At 45.2% G+C, this 23,315-nt stretch overlaps 1 protein-coding gene across 1 annotated transcript in view; it reads right to left on the reverse strand.

Moving 5' to 3' along the window:
- Window positions 1-4,046: 4,046 nt before the first annotated feature.
- The window catches only part of DDX47 (DEAD-box helicase 47), a 98,014-nt gene continuing 78,745 nt past the window's right edge, over window positions 4,047-23,315 (reverse strand). The window contains exons 11-12 of the mRNA XM_088468010.1: window positions 8,572-8,701; window positions 4,047-4,580 (exon numbers count right to left, since the gene is read on the reverse strand). Coding sequence (XP_088324136.1) covers window positions 4,455-4,580; window positions 8,572-8,701 — 256 coding nt within the window. The 3' untranslated portion in view covers window positions 4,047-4,454. The remainder of the gene's footprint in view (window positions 4,581-8,571; window positions 8,702-23,315) is intronic.

The raw sequence follows: 23,315 nt of genomic DNA on the forward strand, positions 1-23,315 counted from the left end.
TATATATATATATTTTTTTTTTTTCTCAGAACCACCCTAAGCGCTGTGTGTGTGTGTGTGTGATATATATATATATATATATATACACACACACACACACACACATACATATATATATATACACACACACAACTTGTAAACAAACAGTGGCACTCGGGGGCTTGTGATGAAAATATAAACAGTGTATTGCAGTCAATACATAATCCCAACGTTTCGGGACATACACGTCCCTTAATTCGTGTATGTCCCGAAACGTTGGGATTATGTATTGACTGCAATACACTATTTATATTTTCATCACAAGCCCCCGGAGTGCCGCTGTTTGTTTACAAGTCATGTGTATATATGTGTATATATAAATATATATAAAATATTTTAATATAATTTCTGCATTTTATGTGACTTATGCTAGCACTGACTGTCTGTGCTTCATTCTCTCACCTGTCATTCTATATCTATCCCTTTTCTTTACAATCTGCCCTAATACAGGTGTGCTTAGGGTGGTTCTGAGAGAGAGAGAAAAAAAAATGTATTATATATATATATATATACACACACACACACATATATATATATATATACATACATACAATATACTGCAAATGACACTACAATCTACCGCCCAGATTCAGTGTCTGGGAAGGCTATAGTGCTGTGTACACTGACCCAAAGGCGAAGTACGCAGGGGTGCTGGACCCAACTCCACCCTAGGAGATCTGCGCTGTATCATAGAGCTAAAATGGCCGCCGGAGACCTCAGAGAAAGCGTACCCCAAGTTGGGAAGCAGCCCAGCAAAGCCAGACAGCAATGGAAAGGCGCGCTGAGCTGAGAAGCCTTTACAACAGGGAAGGCTTTCTCCCCTGGCTGAATATTAACCCCCTGGACTCTGGCTTCCCGTGCAGATACTGTCTGCACCGTCCACCTCAGCGCCACCGGTCTGTCCCCTGAGACCGGAGGCAATGACTGCTCATACGCGGGTGATCCGCCATACCTTATCCCCATAGATCTGGCAGCAGTCTGGGAAGTCTGCGGGGCCCGGCTAGCACAGACCCCGGGTTCCCGCCGAGAACCCCAGATCAGTAATGGCGTCGCGGTGCAGGCGGGGTGACGAAGCGGCAGGACAGACGTCCAATGCTGCATGCTCTGTAGAGATTAAAACTACCACAAATCATAAAAACAAAATGAAATAAAATAACTTTAGGGGCTGCTAAACAGCCCCTCTGCGATAACAGTGACCCGACTCCGGCCGGGCGCCTACTCAAACTGAAGTGCCTCTGGCTCGGGGGTGGGGTTATAGGGAGAGTGGACCCAGTGCATCCTGGGAGCTGAAAGCTTTAACTGCGTGGTGCCCGTATTTGGTTCCCCAATCTATACCCCAAGGTCTCCCTGTGGAGCCTATGGATCCTGAAGAAGAAACTCACGATTTAAACTCTCATCCAGATGTTTTCCCATTTTGAAGATAAAACTCGACCAATGTGAGAATTTACTGCTAAACTCATATTTCCAGAAACTCTCACCCTATTACATTTGGCCCGATATATGATACAACTGTTACAGATTGTGGATCTATATATTGAAGTCCACGGTGCAATGAAAACTGTAGTTCAAGACATGGCTGAATATTTTTTAAGAGGCCGATTTGTCGTTGGGGTTTTGGACACTGAATTTAAAACGCCAATAATATTAAATGGTTACCAATTTTGATTTGGCATTTAATATTATTCCCAGTTTAAATTCAGTGTCCAGAACCACCAAGAAGTGGCAGCTTTGAAAAGCTGTCTCTTACTAAATAGACTTCCTTGGTGGTTGCAAGTTAGAATAGAACTCAAATTCACTTAAAAAAAATCCCCAACCAACAGGGACCAGAACCCCTTAAACTTGTACAATGTTCTGCATAACGCAAGAAAACATTTCCCTCAGACGCTTTTATTTTTATATTTAAGCAATATGGTGCACATGTTGAAAGAACAAGTTTGTATGGCACAGCTGCTTTACTGTAACAATACATAAAGCAATGGAAGGGCAAGCCAAACCATGCATATATTGGTCCTCTTCTAAGTAATTCAAAAAGAAGCTCCAGATTGTTAGGAACCACCCTCTGTGAGGCCTACTATTAACCCCTCCGTGGACAACCACGGGTTGTCGGGCACTAGGCCGTTGTGGGGTAAATCAGGCAATAGGCCTGTGTGCATATAGGTGGGCACAAGGCCCAGGCTACATAGGGGGCATTAGGCCCAAAATAAGGTATTTGCTCGGCAAAATAGGTGAGAGTGACCTGGGCGTTAGGCCCTGGTCACTAAAAGGCAAATAGGTGGGCCACCCCAAGCATGTGTGGTTTGTGACGATGGTCTGGCACCTATATTTTTAAGCTGGCTACTAGATTTAAGAAAAATTTGTCGAGCCCTGATGTAGTGAATATTTTTGTTCACCACTGTAGAATGGCTGCAGAAAAGCAAAGCATGAGGGAGAACCTATTAGAAGCTGCAGTGTCTATAATTGTAGCGTCTGATTGGCAGTCCCAAAGACAACCCCCCTTACCCCAAATCCAGTGCTACACAGTTCTCGTTTTCCAGTGGCTAGTCCATGTGACTGCTTTTAGGTCTGGGACGGACCTAGTTAGCTCCAGGGAGTAATGAATTATTTAAAGTTGCATTTCATGTGCAACAACCACTCAACATATCCTCTGCTCCTGTCACTGGAGAATTACACTTTTTTTTCAGGGCTTCATACTGTATTTCTATATAAAGCCCGGCCTAAAGTCAAAGCTTGCAAAGGTAGAGGTGTCTGTGCAAACCAATACAAAGTCACAATTGTGAATGTTGCTGCTTCTTGGTTCATGAATAAGAGAAAAATTACTGCGCTAGATGTTCAGTTGTTCTCAATCTATTTTATATATGGTATACTACTAGGAATAAGAGACTGAGGTAACTTACATCCTAAACGGCAGAGCTTTCAGGCTCATTAGTAAACTACTTGGATGCCAGTGTTCACGGAGTTTACTAACACAGTATTCATCTATCAGTGACAGGCATGCTGGCTCTGTGAGGCTGCCAAGGGGAAACAAATTGCCACATTGGTTCATATTTTAGTTAATAAGTATCCCTCTGATACCAAAGTGTTACAAGAAAGCAGTTGCGTCTTTGAACTTTAGTATTTAAGAAGGGAATATTATCTGATTTCATCTCTGAAACCTTTGTGATTCTCATTATATATATATATATATATATATATATATATATATATATATATATATATATATATATACATACATATATATATATACACATATATATACATATATATATACATACATACATATACACACACATACATGCATATACTCTAAGAGGTCGTATTCATCAGGCAGGATTGGCTGCCTAACTAGATAGAGATAGAGATATATATATATATATATATCTAGTTAGGCAGCCAATCCTGCCTGATGAATACGACCTCTTAGAGTATATGTATGTGCATGTATATATGTGTGTTTATATGTATATATGTATGGATGTATATATATATATATATATATATATATATATATATATATATATATATATATATATATATATATATATATATATATATAGTGTATATGTCTTGTGCAAATGTTTTAATAATTAAAATATTTTATTTGTGATATCCAAACAAGCTGTTTTGTATACTTAATGGAGAGCAAATACCATATACAACTGAACATCTAGAGAAGTAAATTTTCCTATTATTGATTCTGTTCAAAAGTGTATCTTTGGGGTCCTTACTAGACCCACATTACTTGCAGCAGGTGTATAGCGAAATCAAAATTTCCAGGGCCAGGAACTGCAGTAATTAAACTGCATAGGGTGTTTGGTATTCTTGGTTCATGGAGTCAAACATCCTTTCAAGCACCATTTGAGACTGGTAAACAGGATTGTTAACTTGATAAAAATCCAGATGTCAGTGGTCATTAATACACACCAACTTTGTATACTTCTTTCAAAAAAAACAAAAAACTTATAATCAAGACAGTAAAATATTTGAAAAAAAAAAAAAAATCTTTTAAATATGTTAAAGACTTTTTTAAAACTGTAGTTTTAGGACAATGAATTAACATTTCCAAAAAAACAGAATATGAAAGCTCCCACAGAGCATATAACCTTTGATTCCAACAGATATGTTCACTTTATTGCAGTAAATGGGTATCCTGCAGTAACTGGTTTTTAATGGGAATCTTCATTAGGCACAGTAGAGTTAAGCATTTTGAGTCTTGTTTTTTTTCATTTTAAAATACACGAGTTCTTGAATTTAGCCAGAGCCAAGTATGTTGTTCCACTTCAAAGTTCATCATGTAAATTGTACAGACAAGTTCTTTATTCTAGATGGACGTTCAATGTTAAGGCTGTTCTACCTGTATTTAGTCCAGAATGTAGTCAGTGAGAACAGCCATGCCATATACAAGAGTCTTTGAATTATCAGTGGACCTTCTTTTTGAACTTTCCCCCTGTTACTTTTTTCCTCACTCCAGAAGAGCCCTCCGCATCATCTGCGTCTTCATCCCGTGGACGCTTTTTCTTTTTTTCGCCATGTTCTCTTAATTCCTTAAATGACAAATTAATTTAGTTTAGAATCAGCAAAATTACTGAGTGTTACATATAGATTTCCTTCTTCTAATAACTTTCCATTTACAATATAACTTTGTGGTGGTGCTAATTAACAAATAATGGTTAATGCTAGACAGTATTCTAATCTACAATACCTGACTTTAAAAGGGTGCCTCCTTTCACCATTAGGAGTCATTCTTGTGCTCAACTATGTACATAGGCTACAAATTATTGCAGTGATCTATCATGTATGTATTACAAACAAAACGCTCTACTGCCCATGTGAATAAAGCTCTTACAACAGGATTGTAAATTGTTTAACAAACCCTCCATGTATCTCTTAAGGCCCCCATACATCAGCAATCTGAAAACCACAACTGAAAAATTTGAAGATTTATTGCCAGATTTAGGATTTCCCAATCTAGCAATCTGCGCCCATACATTATAGATCTTTTTCAGTGATTTGCAGATCATTTTCAGCAAACACAGATCTGCCAATCTTGAAAGGCCCATCATTTTACTAGTAACGGTCTGCAAATCTGCTGATCATCTCTATACACTAGCAATCAATTGATCTGTGAAATCCAACATGTTGGACAATCTGATTTACCAATTCCAATCACTTTTTGGTTGCGATCTGTGAAGCCCATACATTGCAGATTTTTATACACAATCGATTGCAAATTGCAGAATTACCACAATCGATTGCTGATGTATTGGTCCTCAGGACCCCAAACAGATCACTTAGCAGGTGCATAGGTGCAGTCATTACTCACTGACACATTTTTAAAAGATCCACAGGTGGAGCTAATTATTTCACCTGTATTTCTGTGAAGAGTCCTGGAAAACGTGAACTGTGTAGGGTCCTGTGGACAGAGTTTCAGAACCTGTGTCCTATGTTTGGTACACACTGCTGATAAATTGTGGGTGTCACGATCAAGGGCTGACAATCTGTACAAGCTAGTGGTGATGCCGACACACCTCAGTCAATTACCAAAATAAACGATTCTACTGCTACCATGAAATAATTTTCTGGAGTCTTTGATTTCTCCAAACAATAAATCACCTTCAGTTACACACAGGTGTGTAGCATGGGCCGCACAGATGATTATATGTGTTTGAATGAAAAAAATATTTTCAAGGCTTAGTTACAAAAAAAATAATAAAATGACATACAGATAATATATGCAAATAACTTCTAAAGTAAAAAGTAGTGACAGTTTTAAGACACTTACAATAAAGTCCTTAGCACTGCTGAGTGTGGGGGATGTCACACACAAGAGTTCTTGGTGCATCCACAGCACTTTGTCTGCTCCCCAATTAATTAACATTGAATGCTGGATTGCATTTCTTTCTATAGATCTCTAATTCTTTGTTCCTACTTAACAGGTTCTCCCTATCAGGTCAGCAGGGCTTGAGATCAATAAAGAGCCCGTGTTTTCCAATACACTGTTACCTGGCCAAACCAACAGGGTCATGTCAAAGAGGTTTGACTACATAACTGTCTTCAATCCCCACCTTTCTGGTTAAATGTATACATACAGGGCCTGATTTCTGCAGTGTACACTAGTGCACAGGCCCCATTCTGCGAGTGTGCAAAATGGGTCCTGCTAACTCGCTTGCAGACTGTCAGTGATTGACAGTCTGCTGTCGTTTGTGGGCGGGGAGGGGGCGGCGATACCCTCCGTTTCCCGAAACAGTGGCGTGTCACCGCCATTGCTGGGGAGGGAAGAAGCCAGGATCTCAGTCAGCTGACAAAGATTTCCTGTCCTCTTCCTCTAAACTCTTCCTCTAAACTGCGGCGGCCGGCTTCGGGACCACATGGATAAGGAATGCACAGGTGGTGTGATTCCTCCTGCTGCATTACCAAATCTGCAAGGGTCGCAGCTTTGCAATTACAATCCTTGCAGAATCAGGCCTACAGTCCTCATCTCAGCTTCCATAACACAACACAGATTAATAAAGGATTCTTTAGAAGTGGAGTACTGGCCCTTACTTTAAAAAGGAGGTCTGGTTTTCGTATTTACAATTCAGGACACGGACTCCAGGGGCTAAATTTGAGAGTTTTTAGAAGTGGAGATGTTGCCCATAGCAACCAATCAGAGATAGTTGTGTAAATTCGCTGGTATGCGTTGTGCATATTTTTATTTATGTATGTCTTGTGTATAATGCAAATGTGCGTAGTGCGTGTGTATGCATGTGAATACACATAAGAGCGCCTATGTGTGAGCATATATGTCTATGTATGTGCATTATGTGAATCAGTGAATGTGTAATATATATATTTAATATTTGGTTTACCTAAACCAAATTCAACCGTGTAAGGGTGTTCTTCTTAGAGGTGACCAGCAGACCTTTGCTGGGTCTTGAAGTCTGCTAGCTCATCAAAGGCTTTTTTCTACTTGGTTGAAGTGCAAATATCAGTTCCTCTATGCAGGTTTCTGACAATGGCTATTAACCCCCCATTCAGAACACTTCCTCTGAGCATATCAGTCTCTGTGTTACACTTCAATTGCCACAGACATATTGTATCTGTATGCAGAGCTTCTCAAAATATATATATATATTATATATATATATATATATACATACATACACACGCATGGAGCCTGTTTCTCACACACTTGACTAAACCTTGAATGTTTATTTTTTTATTTATATATATATATACACACATATATACACACACACACATATATATATACATATAGATATATATACACACACACACACACACACACACCTATATATACACATATATACACACATCTGTGTGCATCGGATTGCACCGGCGCAAAGCATGCGTCCGATTTACTCTTTACCAGGCAACAGACAACTAGATCTTCTAGAAGGTGCCTGGTAAATGTTAATAGCTAGAATCTGATTGGTTGCTATGGGAATCATCATATTCAAAAACTCTCACCAGTAAATATACTCCCAGGGTCATAAAAGGGAGAGGGCGAGTTGTTGTTCACACATGACCTCATACTATGAAGGATCTACATTATTTTTGTTATGCGAGAGCTGTCCACTAGATTACAGTCAACAAGTACCTTTCTTGCTAATCAGTCTTTCCCGACATGCACACAGAATAGCAATTGACGCACAATGTTCATACAAAATATAAAATGATAGAACATACAATTTGGAAATACCATATTTCATACAGAACATAAAATGAAAGATCATACAGAATAGACTGACATGTTCTTCAGTTTGAGAATACCATATTTTGGGAGGACCTATCGTGAGTAATTCTGATAGTGGACGCTGGTGTATACCAGCAATAAGTCTGAACGATGCCGTTCACAGGATATACTGCGCCGGGTGTGCAGCACTGCCAATGGCTGAGATATTTCAGATTTTGGTCTTTTCTTGGGATTTTTGATTAATTGGTCCAGATGTAATATTTTTCCTCTTAGTGGCTCTTTGTCACTCCCTCCACCTTCCCTTTACGAGAGACCCTGGGCCTGACTCAGAGATGGACATAATTGCAAAGCCGCACACAAGCGGCTATGCATATCCGACCATCTCAAATGCAAATGTAGTAGGTGGTGTCTTTAACAAACAGACACCTCCTTGAGGCATCTGCAATAACATAGCTGCGACCGTGGACAATCGCTATAGACATTCCTTTGGCCAGGCTGCGGTAGCTGAAGCTTAGTCAGTCACTCCCCCTCCTCCCTCAGTCAGAGAGAGAGACGACAGTGCATAAGTGAGATTGTTACATGGGGCTCTGCAATGGGTTGGGAACAGGGCAATACATAGTGCAAGGGTCACCAGAACATCTTGCCTTGACTTAGTCTTTAATGTAAAATGTTTTATTATGCCTCAATGCTAACATTTCTGGGTATGTTTAAATCATCAAAAGGTTTAGAAACACTGCAACATTGTTACAAGAGGAAAATATATAATATGCCATAAGGTAATACAACAGTCCACATAAAAAAAAAAATAAAAAAAATTGTAAATGGCAAAAGGCACTTACTATGCGGGCAAATCTCTGTGCCTCAGCGACTCTCTCATTCAGCATCATTACTTCCTCCTCTTGTGTAGGGAAGGCTGGAAGCTTCTTACCAATCAGGTGTTCAATCCTCTGAAACAGTTCCACATCATACCTTAAAAGATGCATTATAAATGTAATTATAGCCATGTACATATATGTTTTTAAACCAGTTATAAACTTTTACCCAAGAAAAAAAAAAAAAAAAGAGAAAGTTCTCCTATTAAGGGGGACTCCGACTGGACGTAAAAATAACACCTAGGTGATATTTACTTCCAGTCTGTGAGTGCACCATAATAGGAATACTTTTATTTTCTTTGGTATAGGTTTATTCATAAACATGTACATGGGTGCACCACCCCTCTACAAGTTAATATAGAGACTATAAAGACAGTCATATTATCCATCTCTATAGCAACAGTGATTTCATCTATATGAATTGATTTTTATTTGTCCCTTTCTCTTGTCTGCATGTTTTATACATGTTTATATGAATGTGTTTATTTACTTTTACATTAAATTTTTTTTCTAAGAACACAGTACTTGAGACCATTATTTGCTCTATCATGTGCACAATCAGTTTTTTCTCTTTTTGCAGGGTACTGCATACCCCTCTTTTCTAAACAGTAGCACTGTTCCTGAATAGATCACTGATTAGCACCTATCTTTGGAAACTTTCTCTATTAAAAAAAAAAAAATAAGAGATATGGTAAGACCTTACCTTTGTTATCTCTATTTCTATGAAGTCCATAGAGATCCACAGGAGACCATGGGGTATAGGCTGATGACGTCAGTCGTCGAGCACCTCAATAGTTAAATTTGTGCTCCCAGGATGCACCAGGTCCCTCTCCTATACCTCGCCCCCATGCCAAGGCACCTCAGTTTCGTAACAAGCCAATGGCCGGAGGAGGAGAAGAAAGAAGAAAGAACTTCTGGAACACACAAGTATCACATTCTCACATACAGAAGGAGACGGAAAAACCGGTGACCAGAACATAGCCCATCTGCAGCACAGGTGCGACAGGGTGGGAGTCCTGTGGATCCTTATGGACTTCGTAGAAAGAGAGATAACAAAGGTAAGGTCTTACCATATCTCTTATTTTCTACTGCAGGGTCCATAGGGCTCCACAGTAGACCTTGGGGATATCCCAAAGCAGTCTCCTTAAGGGTGGGGACGCTCCTGTGCAGAGAGGAGAATCCGCCGACCGAATGAGGCATCCTGAGAGGCAAGGGTATCGAATGCATAATACCTTATAGAGTGAGCTTTTACAGAGGACAGAACAGGAAGGCCCTCATGAATGTAAGCCTCTGATATTGCCAACCAACGTCTGCTTAGTGGCAGGCCATCCTTTCTTTCGGAAACCAAAAAGGACAAACAATGGGTCCAACTTCCGAAATTAGTTGGTACTGTCCACATAGGCCTTTAGAGCCCGTACCACATCCAAGGAGGCTTCACCAGCTTAGAGATCTGGGGAGTTAAAGGCTGGCACTACAATTTCCTCATTAAATGTGGAAGCTGGATACCACCTTAGGAAGGAAACCAGGACGAGTACGAAGAACCGCCCTGTCCCTATGAAAAATCAGAAAGGGAGGACGACATGAAAGAGCCCCCAAATCTGATACCCTTCTGGCCGAAGCAATGGCCAGAAGAACAATCCACAGAGCCCAGTGGTTCAAATGGCAGTCTTTGTAGAGCCATAAGGACCACAGTCAAATCACACGGAGCCACCGGTGGGATAAAAGGAGTTTGGATGCGAAGCACCCCTTGCATAAAGGTGTGTACATCCGGAAGGGTAGCAATCCTACGGTGAAACAGTATTGACAGGGCAGAAACCTGCACCTCCAGAGAAGCAAGGCAAAGACCATGATCTAAGCCTGCCTGTAGAAATGCTAAAATCCTGGATAATCCAAACATATGAGGATTATAACCTCTGGGTCGCCACCATTCAAAGAATGTGTGCCGCACTCTCTGATAAATTCTCGCAGAAGCAGGCTTGCGAGCTCTGAGTATGGTGTTTACCACCGAGCTGGAAAAACCCCTGGAACTCAAGAGGGCGGTCTCAAGAGCCACGCAGTTAAAGACAGACGACTCAGGTCCGGGTAGAGGCAAGGACCTTGGGACAACAGGTCCAGACATTGAGGCAACAGCATCGGAGTGTCTATGGATAGACCCTGAAGATCTGCGTACCAGTGACGTCTGGGCCATGCTGGAGCCACCAGCAGCAGCGCACCTCCTTCCTGCTTGAACTTCCGAATCACCCGAGGTAGAAGGGAGAACGGAGGGAACAGGTACGCGAACTAGAAGGTCCATTTGACCGACAGAGTGTCTACCAACAGAGCCCCCACGACTCTTGTCCTTGAGCCGTACCATGGCAACTTGTGGTTGTGCCGAGATGCCAGCAGATCTACTTCAGGAAGGCCCCATTTGTCCACCAGAAGCTGAAATACTTCCTGGGGAAGTGACCATTCCCCTGGATGTACATCATGACGGCTTAGGAAGCCCGCTTCCCAGTTCAGGACTCCCGCAATAAACACTGCTGATATGTCTGGGATATTTTCCTCCGTCCAGGTCAGAATGCGGGACACTTCCCTTAGCGCCGCCTGACTTTGAGTGCCTCCTTGGCGGTTTATGTACGCCACTGTGGTGGCGTTGTCTGACTGGACTTGCACAGGTTTTCCGTGAAGTATGAGCCTTGCTTGCTGAAGAGCCCTTAGAACCGTCCTAAGTTCCAATATGTTTATTGGAATCACGAACTCCTCTATTGTCCACCTTCCTTGGAAGAGGTGTGAACCTATCACTGCACCTCAACCCCGGGGACAGGCGTCCGTTGTCAACAGGATCCACTCTGGGATCCAAAAGGGGCGGCCCTTGGTGAGGTGATCTGTGTGTAGCCACCAAGTCAGAGACAGACGTACCTCTGAAGACAGTACCAATGTCTGGGTACATAGCAGACGTGGAGATCCGTCCCATCTGGAAAAGATCAGTGTCTGTAGAGGCCAGGAATGAAGCTGGCCATACTCCATCATGTTGAATGTTGACACCATGGAGCCCAGCAATTGCATTGCTGAGTGAATCGACACCCGGCGACTGTGTAAGCAGCTGCGAACCCGCTCCTGTAGTGTGGTTATCTTGTCCCTGGTTAAGAAAATCCTCTGTTGTTGAGAATCCAACAACGCCCCAAGATGTAGCATCGTCTGTGAGGGCGTCAGTGAGGACTTCTTCCAGTTGATCAACCAACCGTGGCTTTGTAGCAGTTATTGTCAGCTGGAGATGCTGAAGAAGAAAATCCGGAGACCTAGCTAACAACAGCAGGTCGTCCAGGTAGGGCAACAGGCGGATCCCCTGTAGCCGCAGTTGGGCCGCCATAACTGCCATAAGTTTGGTGAATACCCTGGGTGCCATGGACAGTCCAAACGGCAAGGCCTGAAACTGGAAGTGTTGCTGTAACACCGCGAACCTGAGGTACCTCTGGGGAGCTGAGGCTATTGGGACATGCAGGTATGCATCCTGAATGTCAAGAGACACAATAAAATCCCCAGGTTCCATATCCAGTATAAATCGACCGCAGGGTTTCCATTTTGAACCGAGGCACTCAGAGAAACTTGTTCAGGGACTTGAGGTTTAGGATAGGCCTGTATGTACCATTCGGTTTTGGAACCAAAAAGAGGGTGGAATAATACCCCATACCCCTCTGGGGAGTAGGTACCGAAACTATAACACCCTGCAGGAGCATAGATCGTATAACCTTCTGCAGTTCCAATGCCTTTTCCTGATCCCTCTGAAGTCCCGTAGGGAAGAATTGATGAGGAGGTCTGTTCTGGAAGGAAAGGGCGTACCCTTGAGACCACTTCCCTTACCAAAGTGTCTGTAGTGTGTGACACCAACACTGGGCGAACTGAAGAAGTCGGCCTCCCACCTTGGGGTCCCCCAAGGAGAGGCCCGCCCCGTCAGGCTGCAGGTTTAGCGTCGGGCTTGGCAGGTGGGCGCCTGGCACTCCAAGCCTGTTTCTTGGGCTTTGTGACCTTCCTAGTTCCCGACGGTTTGGGAAAGGACTGAACCTTGGCCTTACTCTGAGAACGAAAAGTCCTAAAGGACTGAGTTCCTGATCCTGACGGCATTGGGGCTGTGGGTAAGCAGGCCGACTTGGCGGCAAAGTGTCCACGATTTTGTCCAAATAAGACCTGGCCAGTAAAGGGTAAACCCTCTGCTTTCTTGGAGAGCAGATGCTGACTCCAAGAAAGGTTCAACCAAAGAGAGCGTCTAGCGCAGTGGTTCTCAAACGCGGTCTTCAGGACCCCAAACAGTTCATGTTTTGCAGGTCACCCAGCAGGTGCATAGGTGTAATCATTACTCACTGACACATTTTAAATGGTCCACAGGTGGAGCTAATTATTTCACTTGATTCAGTGTGGAGACATGGAAAACATGCACTGTTTGGGGTCCTGAGGATCGAGTTTGAGAACCTGTGGTCTAGCGGATACTGCAGCCGATGAAATGCGATGTCAGGAGACTAACATCCAAAGCAGCCTCATTCACATATGTAGCCGAATCTCTGAGGTAACCTACCAGTTCAATTTGTTCACTGGTAGCCTCTGCAGGTAAGGACGCCTCCAAGGCATTAGCCCAACGCTGCATGGCTCTGGCCACCCAGCATATAGCCATAGCTGGCTAGCGACCGCGACCCCCCCCCCCCCACCACCACCACCACCAGAGAGGGAATAAAATGAACTTTAGGCATACCTCCACCTTTCTATCCGTAACATCCTTTAATGACGACATGGACAGCATAGGAAGTGTCGCACTTTTGACAAGGCATGTAATATGAGAATCCACCTGAGGAGGAGTTTCCCATTTAGAGAAATACTTCTCCTCGAACGGATAAGCGGCCTCCAACCGTTTTTGTGGTTGAAATCTCCTGCTTGGAGTTTTCCAGGCTTCTTCCAAATGTTCAACTAACTGATCCGACAGGGGAAAAGCTGTCGCTGAACTTTTAATTTCCTTAAAGAAAGCATGTTTGGATTTGGCTGCTGGGGTATCCTCATCCCCAATATCCATGGCCACACGGACCGCACGAATGAGGCCGTGTACATAAATTTTGGACTTAGGCTCCGCCTCCTTTTGAGGGAACTCTGTATCAGATAAGTCCTGAATTTCCCCATCATCAGTCGACACATCATCTTGATAGTACGTGGACTGAGAAGACAGTAATTCCTTCCTAGCGGTACGCTGGGAGAACTCCCCCTGTAACACTTCCTTCAGGTTTTGCACCGTATTGGAGAGAGTATTAACCCAAACAGGTTCAGGGGACGCCTGGTAGGGGGTAGGTTGTAAAGGCATATTATGAGCCACAACCAACTGTCGGGGAATCCCCTGTGACGTAGATGGCAGAGCAACCTGCGGAGCATACCCCAATTGTGAGGTCACTGGAGGTGCAGTAAGCCGACCCATCAGGGTAGTTAAAGCTTGTGCAAACAAGCCCAGGGTGGCTCTTGAGAAGACCTGGCCCAGCAGGTAATCCTGCATTCTTGGTACACAATCCTCCCACAATAATCTCCCCCTCCTTTTGTCCAACCAAACACCTGTTGCAGGACTGTGTGAGGGGGATATCAGCTTGTCCAGACTCACTGCCAGACATAACTAATGTATGTGTCAACTCCTCAGCTCAATCACAACTGAACTGTGAAGTAAACTAACCCCTAAGCAGCACTATCACCGCAAGGGCTAGTGAGAGAGAAAGTACAGGGATAGTTAAAATGGCTGACAGAGAAAAGAATACAGTCAGACACATACAATGCCAGGAAAACCTGCACTATCATCAACTAACTAGACCTTGTGTCTAGTAGGAATAGTGCTACATACACTGACCTACGTGGAGGAGAGGTATGCAGGGGGACCCAGGCGCCACAGGTCCCCGTGAGACCAGCGTTTTTAGCACATAAAATGGCCACCAGAGGACTCACAGGGGGTGTGTCTGAGGGGGGGGGGGGGGGGAGAGCTGCCTGCAAACGCCAGACCACTGTGGAAAGGCGCGCAGAACAGCGGGGGAGGGGCGCAGCGTCTCGGCGCCGGCGAGGTGTTGAAGTGGCAGCCTGGGGGTCCGCTGGACAGCCCATGCTGACTACTCTGAAGAAGAACTATTTTCAGGGGCTGTCTGCGCAGGCCCCCTTGAAGTGACTCAACTCCGTGCCGAGCACCTATGAAACTGAGGTGCCTTGGCATGGGGGCAGGGTATAGGAGAGGGACCCGGTGCATCCTGGGAGCACAAATTTAACTATTGAGGTGCTCGACAACTGACGTCATCAGCCTATACCGCAAGGTCTTCTGTGGAGCCCTATGGCCCTGCAGTAGAAAATCTCATTATTTCCCTTCAAGCTTAACATGTAGTCCAGTACTAAAATTTACCAACCCACTTCTTAGTTATTATAGAGAAGTAAACTAACAATATGCTTGGGCTACGACAGTAAGCTAGAATTTACTACTGTGATTGTAAAACTATACTGTTAAGATCCAACTTCATCTACATATCAATGCAAGGTAATAATGGGATCTGAGGAAAGGACTATACCCCACAATCAGAAACAAAGATAAGCGAATACTATAGTGAGCATCATATTTCATCTTTCTTCCTCCAGGGTTAACAAGAATAAATACATAAAAACAGGATTTTTGTACTTACCAGTAAAATCCATTTCTCCAATTCCATGGAGGACACTGGAGTATAGGCAGTGGTGGTGGAGCCTGGGACACTAAGAATTAAGTCTGAACAGGCCCCTCAAACTCAGCAGCTTTAGCAAGCTCAGTTAGCTAACAAAGCCCACAAAACCAGCCGGAGAGGAGAAACAAAACTGGACAGGACAGCCTCTAAGAACTAGAGGGCGGAACCAGAACCAGAACAGAAAGCCAGATAGAGCGTTCCCCATGGAATTGGAGAAATGGATTTTACTGGTAAGCACAGAAACTTTATTTTCGTCTTAATCCTGGGGGACACTGGAGCAGGGGTGTATCTAGGGATCCGAGCGCCCCTGGCAAGGTAATGGACTGGCGCCCCCCACCCCCCATAATTACAGGAAGTGCCCCCAGTACTAATCCCCACAGTAGTAGTCCCCTCTATGCAGTGCCCCCAGTAGCGGCCACCACCCCCCCATAACGTGTCCCCAGTAGCAGCCCACCCTATACAGTGCACTCAGTAGCGGCCATCCCCCCCATAACATGCCCCCAGTAGCAGCCCAATCTATACAGTGCCCCCAGTAGTAGCCCACTCTATACAGTGCCCCGAGTATCGGCCACCCCCCCCATAAGGTGCCCCCAGTAGCGGCCATCCCCCCCATAGGGTGCTCCCAGTAGCGGCCCACCCTATACAGTGCCCCCAGTAGCGGCCACCCCCCCATAACGTGCCCCCAGTAGTGGCCACCCCTATACAGTGCCCCCAGTAGCGGCCACCCCCAATTCAGTGCCTGTTAGTAGCCACACTCTCCTCACCCCCCCACACCCCCCTTCCTCCTGTGCTGTACCAGAGAAAAAATAGACACAGAAAACATCCCCCGCTCCTTCCGACGACCGCCGCTGTCCACTTCTCGGGGCCCGCTCTTGCTCTGCACTATGGTATGGGAGAGACGTCATGACTCGCTGCGGGGGGGGAGAGCTGGAAGACTGAGCTTATGAGTGAGCTCCGCTAGCGGCTGTCTGTTTGTTACTGTGTAGGGCAGACCGCTCTCACTGCAGTCTGCCCTACAACCTGTGGGGCCCAGGGGGACTAGCGGGGCTAGTTCAAGCCCCTGGGGTAGTTTAGTCCACCCATTGGCTGCTGGTGGCACTGCCAGACAGCGGCCCCCCTTTTGACCGGCGTACCTGGCAAGTGCCATCCTGGCCAATGGGTAGATACGCCCCTGCACTGGAATATACAATAGGGACATCAAAGTCCTCAAGGCAAGGGCGCACTATCATAAAGGTCCGCTGGACATGAAAACGATACCTGTGCTGCCAGAATCATATCGAAAGACCGGAGAACAAATCCCAGACTAAGGGCAGCAGAGATACCAGTCAACTCTGCAGAGCAGCAGCCATACAAAAGGCCAAAACACAGACACATTCAACGCCAGTCCAGTGTGCAAGGAAAGAGATACACAGCACTGAATGGCATACCAAAGAAAGGAGACCTCAACAAACAAGGAATGAGGCTGGCCTACCGCCTGAAACAATCTCCTGGTAAGCAGAACCTGGAGACCAGGAGGACTGCCATAGCATCACCTGCAAAAATCCCTGAAATAGCCCCCGAAGGGAGAAAGGCTGGCCAAAAACTAAAAACTAACACACAGGAGAAGAGGACGATGAAGGCAGATACTCCAAAACCAGAGTTCAATGGCAAACGACTCTTACACCAAATATAGGAGCAGAAGTCCCAAGAGACCTGCAGCAGAAAAAAAAAAAAAAAAAAAAGGGGGATCGCATGCATCACTCCCCTAGTCAAGAACTAGAGTTGGGCAGCACAGGATTTGGCTTCAATCTTCCCACCAAGTTTGGATATCAGAACAAGGCAAACCATCATCTTTCGCTGACATCTCAGCAGATATCCCTGAAAGTACGTTTTACCTCGTTCGGAGATCCGAACTTGGCTAGCCAACACCGAACCGCTCACCTATAGCCAGAATGTCTAAATCCACACAACCAAAAAAGAGAAAACAGAGGAGAACACTATTTTGGTTGGATTCTCGCTCGTAATCCAGCAATTTACCTGTGGGGAAAAAAAAAAAAAGTAGTGGTGTACTAGAAGACAAGAACCTCGGCTACTTGCACCAGGAAACCTAGGTCCACTAGAGTCTCCAAGGAAATATGTAGCAAAAAAAAAAAAGAGGTGGCACAGCAGTGAACAATATTAGGATGACTCAGTCATGAAACCTATCCACAGTGTTGACCCATCGGATGCAAACGGGATGACATGGGTGCTGGGAAAATAGGCCGTACTGGAAGACGCCATGGCGAAAACATAATGGAGGACCAAACAAACCTTCCCTGCCATATGGGGCCCAGCCAGACAGTCCGGCCTTACCCCCACCTCAATAGTCAAAGCGGTCAGTGGGGGTCATTCAGACCCGCTCGCGAGCGAAGGTCGCTCGCGGGTCGATGTTGTGCGAATGCGCACGACGGAGGGAGCTCCGTCGTGCGCATGCGCGAGACCCGGCGAGCGACGAGAAATACGTCGCTCGGGGTCTCGCATCAAAGGGGGCGTGCTGTCGATGGTGACTGACAGCACGCCCCCTTTGGTGGGCGTGCCGGGGGCGTGGCTTCCAGACGGAGGCGTTCCCATGGGAACGCCTACCGTCTGAGTCCGGCCCCACTGACATCAGTAATGATGTCAGTGGGAGTGACTTTGGCTCTGATAGAGCCAAAATCACTCCTGGGCTTGCAGAAGCGAGACCCTACCGCAGGGTCTCGTCGCAAGCCCGATGGTCTATCATCATGGACGCTCGTATAAGCTGTGGGTGGTAACCCACAGCTATGCGAGCGTTCATGAGGCCGCTCCAAAAACAGGTAGGAGGGCCCTGATTCAGAGCAAGTGCTCTGGTCAGAGCGTTCAGCTCTGAATCAGGCCCAGAGACAAGAAAGGAAGAATATTGCACACTGTCACCATGCAGGGAAGAGGAGAATGGAAGGGTCTCAAGCCCAGGGACATAAATTGTGCAATATGTGATCAGCAGACCCTACCCTGCCTAAGTCTGGACGACCCAGTTATCCACCAGAAAACATGAGTCTGGTCACGGGGGAGGACCGGGAAGATCAACGCACGCCCTCCCTATGGTCAGAACACACACAGAAACACACCCTGAAATAAAAATCACCAGACACATCAGGTATGTACTTGGACAATTTTGAATACACCAGCTAAGAACACCAATAAAGAGGCTAGAGAAGCTCATTTTTGTCAAAGCCAAAAATCTGGGACCGGACCAGGCCGGCACACAAAGCCTACCGCTCCATTATTATTATTACCAGTTATTTATATAGCGCACACATATATTCCGCAGCGCTTTACAGAGAATATTTGGCCATTCACATCAGTCCCTGCCCCAGCGGAGCTTACACTCTATGTTCCTTATCACCTGCTCACACGCATACATATACACTAGGGTTAATTTGTGTTGGGAGCAAATTAACCTACAAGTATATTTTTGGAGTGTGGGAGGAAACCGGAGTACCTGGAGAAAACCCACGCAAGCACAGGGAGAATATACAAACTCCGCACAGATAGGGCCGTGGTGGGAATCGTGGATATAAGGGACTAAAAGGTGCCAAAATAAAAATCCTATGCGCAAACCCCAGAAAGTCCACGTCTCATGCTCACACCATTAAAAGACCCACTGCATCTGCCGTGGAGAAACAAAAGCGAAAAAATGGGTTTGGACCATGCCCCATGGTTGGGGTGAAAGCAGAGTACATGTGGGCAACTGGGTTATAGCAGGGAACCTGTCCTACAGGCAGTGAAAACTGGCAGCAGAGAAAAAAAAAATTAAGGAGGATGACACCACGTTGGCCAGAAAAAAAAAAAAGACACACTCAACCTGTCCTTTGCACTAAGTCCGGGGGCCCTTCTTTAACCATCCCCATATCGGTGAAAAAAATCAATCCAATGAGGAAGACTGAGAGGTCCCTCAGTCAACAGCACATGTGCTTTTGGGGCACCTAGAGAAGGGTTACAAATGGGTTCTGTGGCTAGAGGAGATGCAAAAGCTTCCGCCTAGGAATTGGGTTAAGCAAACACCCTTATCTGAAGACTGACCACGAGCCGCCTGGATACCTCACAATATTACTCAAGTGTTCTGGGAATTGCTGACCAAAGTACCCTCAGGACGGTAATTTTTGAATGTGCGCTGGATGAGGTTCGTGACCCCACGCGCTACATCCTAGTCTTCTGGCCTTAGCCTCTACTGTAGGAGATGCGGCTCGTGTAGAAAACAGGTAGAGTAGTCAGTGGCGACATGTCCTGTCACCTGAACAGACTGCAGTCTACATAAGTAGTCTCAGAATAACGACAGAGCAAAGAGCCAGGATAATGCTTACCTACTTATACAGAAGGAGATCGTGCCCTCTCGGGCTAAAGGAAAATCTGATCAGATGCCTAACCCTGGCTGTACAGTCCAGTAAAATGAGAGTGCACCACCAGGAGTATATAAAAAAAATAAGATTTACGCACCGTAAAATCTCTTCCTTGGAGTCCATCTCGGGGATGCCATTACCTCTGGGCTATGTGGAGTCCAGCACTAACCAATTAAGACTGGCTCCCACCCTCTATATAACTCCTTCCCTACCACTAGAACCTCAGTCTATGTTTAAACAAAGCCAGAGAAAGACCACGGAAGAACTGAGAAAACCAACAGGTAACTAGTATGAAACCAAACAAAGGAGGGATCCCAGCATCCCCCAGATGGACTCCAAGGAAGAGATTTTATGGGGAGTAAAAATCGTATTTCCTTTATCATCCATCTGGGGGATGCCATTACCCCTGGGATCTACCAAAGCAAGCCAATTTAAAGGAGGGGTGGAAGCGTTGGAACCGGCCGCTCAAAGAATATGTCGCCCAACACTGGCGTCTTGCTTTCCAAATGTATGGAAGCGGTAAGATTTTGTAAAAAAGGTGTGTACGGATGACCAGGTAGCTGCTCTGCACAGCTCCTCTACTGAGGCACCATGCCGCACAGCCCAAGAAGCCCTGACAGCACAAGTCAAGTGGGCCCGAATTGAAGCCGGACCGGTCACATTTGAAGACAAATATGCCTGTCGAATGGCTGAAGTGACCCATTTAGCGATGGATCCTTTCAAGGCTGGCCAGCCTCTTTTTATTGCATCAATCAACACCAACAAAGATTTTGTACGCCTTAAAGACGCAGTGTGCTCCAAGTAAATGTGTAATGCACACATCACATCCAACAGTGCTAAGAAAGAAGCTTCACTAGTCACTGAAGCCTGGCGAAAGGCTGGAAGGATGATAACCTGGTTAATGTGTAAAGCAAATACCACTTTAGGGAGAAAGGAAAGTTTAGTGCATACCACCGCCCTAGCGGGACCGAGATCCGTACCTTGGAAGTCTCCTGTTGAGACGGGAAGCCATTAGATCTATGTCTGGAGACCCCCATCTGGAAACTATTACCGCAAAACACTTCCTGGTTTATTCCATTCCCCTGGATGCACACTGTGGCAATTTAAAAAGTCTGCTTCCCAGTTGTTCACCCCTGGAATGTAAACTGCCAAAAGAGCTGGAAACCAACTTTCTGCTAAATGAAGGATGTAAAAAACCTCCCGCATTGCTCGCCAGCTGTGTGCGCCACCCCGCTTGTTTATATAAGCAAATGCCATGGCATTGTCCAATTGGATTCACACTGGTAGGCTCCTTAGATGGAATTGAGCCTGAACCATTGCATACTGAATTGCCCTTAATTCCAGTATATTGATGGAAAGAGAAGCTTCCTGGACGGACCAAATACCCTGTAGGTACATGTCTAGAACCACCACCCCCCAGCCTGTTAAGCTGGCATCTGTGGTGACAATGATCCAATTCATTACTGACTACTGGCTACCCCAGTTCAGATTTGCATCCTGCAGCCACCATAGGACTGACAGGTTTGCAGAGATAATCTGAACATCTGCCTGTTTAATTGAGTGTCTGACTTTAACCACCGATGACGTAATTGGTTATGCAGTGGTCGGGCATGGAATCTGGCGAAAAGAACGGCTTCGAACGAAGCCACCATATTTCCCAGTAACTGTATAGCCTGAGTACTGAGATATGAGGAATCTGTAAAATTATCCTTATTTGAAGATCCTGAATCTTTGCCTGCGGAAGAAACACCTTGACACTGGGGGTCGAAGAGAAGACCCAAAAATACCATTCTCTGAGATGGAATAAAATTTCGACTTGGGGAAATTGATGATCCAGCCGAATCTCTGGAGCATGCCTATGGTAATCTGAAGTTGTTGTTGCAATAGGGCTATTGAAAGTGCCCTTAGCAACAAATCGTCCAGTTAAGCCAACACATTGACCCCCCTACTCCTGAGTAGGGATATCATGTGTGCCATAACCATTGTAAAGATTCTGGGAGCGGTGGCCGCCAGAAGGGCAGAGCCTGAAACTGAAAATGCCGGTGCCACAGTACAAATCCCAGAAGATGTTGATGACCCCTCCATATAGGAATATGGAGGTAGGCATCCTTGATATCTATGGAGGCCAGAAATTCCCCTTCCTCCATGGAACAAATTACTGACCTTACCGACTCCATCTTGAATTTTTCCAAGTGAAGATAAGGATTTAACTCCTTGAGGTTGAGATGGGCCGAAACGACCCATCTGGTTTGTCTACTAAGAAAAGACTGGAGTAAAAACACCAGGCCTTGCTGTAGTACCGGAACCGGAGAGCGCAGAAATTGCCTGTATGAGAGCCGCCTTTCTACAACCATCCACAGGGGGAGGAGTGGAAAAAAAAAAAATCTTTCTGGAACAGGACCCTCCAAATCTAAAATTTAATTCCTGGTTACCGGTTCACTTATCCAAAAACCCAGGCTGGATTGAATCCAAGTTTTGCGGAATCCGAGTAAGCTGCCTCCCACCAGAGTCCCATGACAGTCCTGTGGATTGACCTGATAACTTCGCAGCAGGGTGACAGGTGCCAGGGACACCACGCCCCCTGAAGGCACCTCTACAGGGACCCCTAGGCATACCCATGAAGGCCTGAAAGCTTTCCCTGCCTTGGGTCCAAAAATAACGCAACCTAGGAGATTTAGGTTTTGGTGTTGATACTTTTACCTCCCGTGACCTGAGAAATTATTTTAATTAATTCTGAACCAAAAGAAAACCTCTTTCAAAAAGGCAGTGTCTCTAAAGCATGCTTGGACTCTAGGTTTTTTTTCCATGTTTTAAGCCATAGAAAACGTCTGGCGGAAATGGCCAAAGCAGAAATGAGACTGTACGTGAATAGGGTTTATTAAAGCTTACCCTATATAGGTCAGAGCCTCCAAAATGTGATCAGCTAAAGAAATGGCTTCAGACAAATCCTCTAATTGAAACCCAGCAATCAACTGGGCCATCCAGGAATTGATAGCCTTTATCACACAGGCGTTGGCCAGAACAGGCTGCAGCGAGACTCCTGACAAAGTGAATAAAGACTTATGTACATCCTCATTCTTCCTAATCTTTGGGTGTTACAGACTGTTGTGGGGATAACAGTATACCTGACCAACCTAGCAATAGGAGCATCCACAATGAGTGGAATTTCCCAAAGCTTGGTATGCTCTTCCGAAAAAGGATAAAGATACTTTGATTTTTTTCAGAACATGAAATTTGGAAGGAGGTTTTAACCAGGCTTCTTTTAATATTTCTCCAAAATTTGAAAATACTGGGAAAACAGATACATGTTTCTTATTACGTTTAAAGAAAGAAGCTGAACTAGTCACTGGAATATCTGTTTCCTGTAGATGCAAAGTTGCCCGACCGTATCTACCAGCATAGACACCCCAGAATAAGAACGAGAGTTTGAAGTGTCTTCCCAGTCATAATGCAATTCCCTTTCTTCCTGGGAAGAGGAGGCTGAAGCCTTCTCTCCAGGAAAACCTACTGAGTACTGGCCTGAACTGGCCTTAGTGGCTGTGGCCCCTGCTGACATTACCATTTTATTTAAGGACGTTGCCATCTCAGCGAGACATCGTCCCATATCCTGGGCTCTACTGAGGGATCAGACAAATTA

This window comes from Taudactylus pleione, unplaced genomic scaffold (genome assembly GCF_031769625.1).
Source record: "Taudactylus pleione unplaced genomic scaffold, aTauple2 ptg000080l, whole genome shotgun sequence".
Taxonomy (NCBI): Eukaryota; Metazoa; Chordata; class Amphibia; order Anura; family Myobatrachidae; genus Taudactylus; species Taudactylus pleione.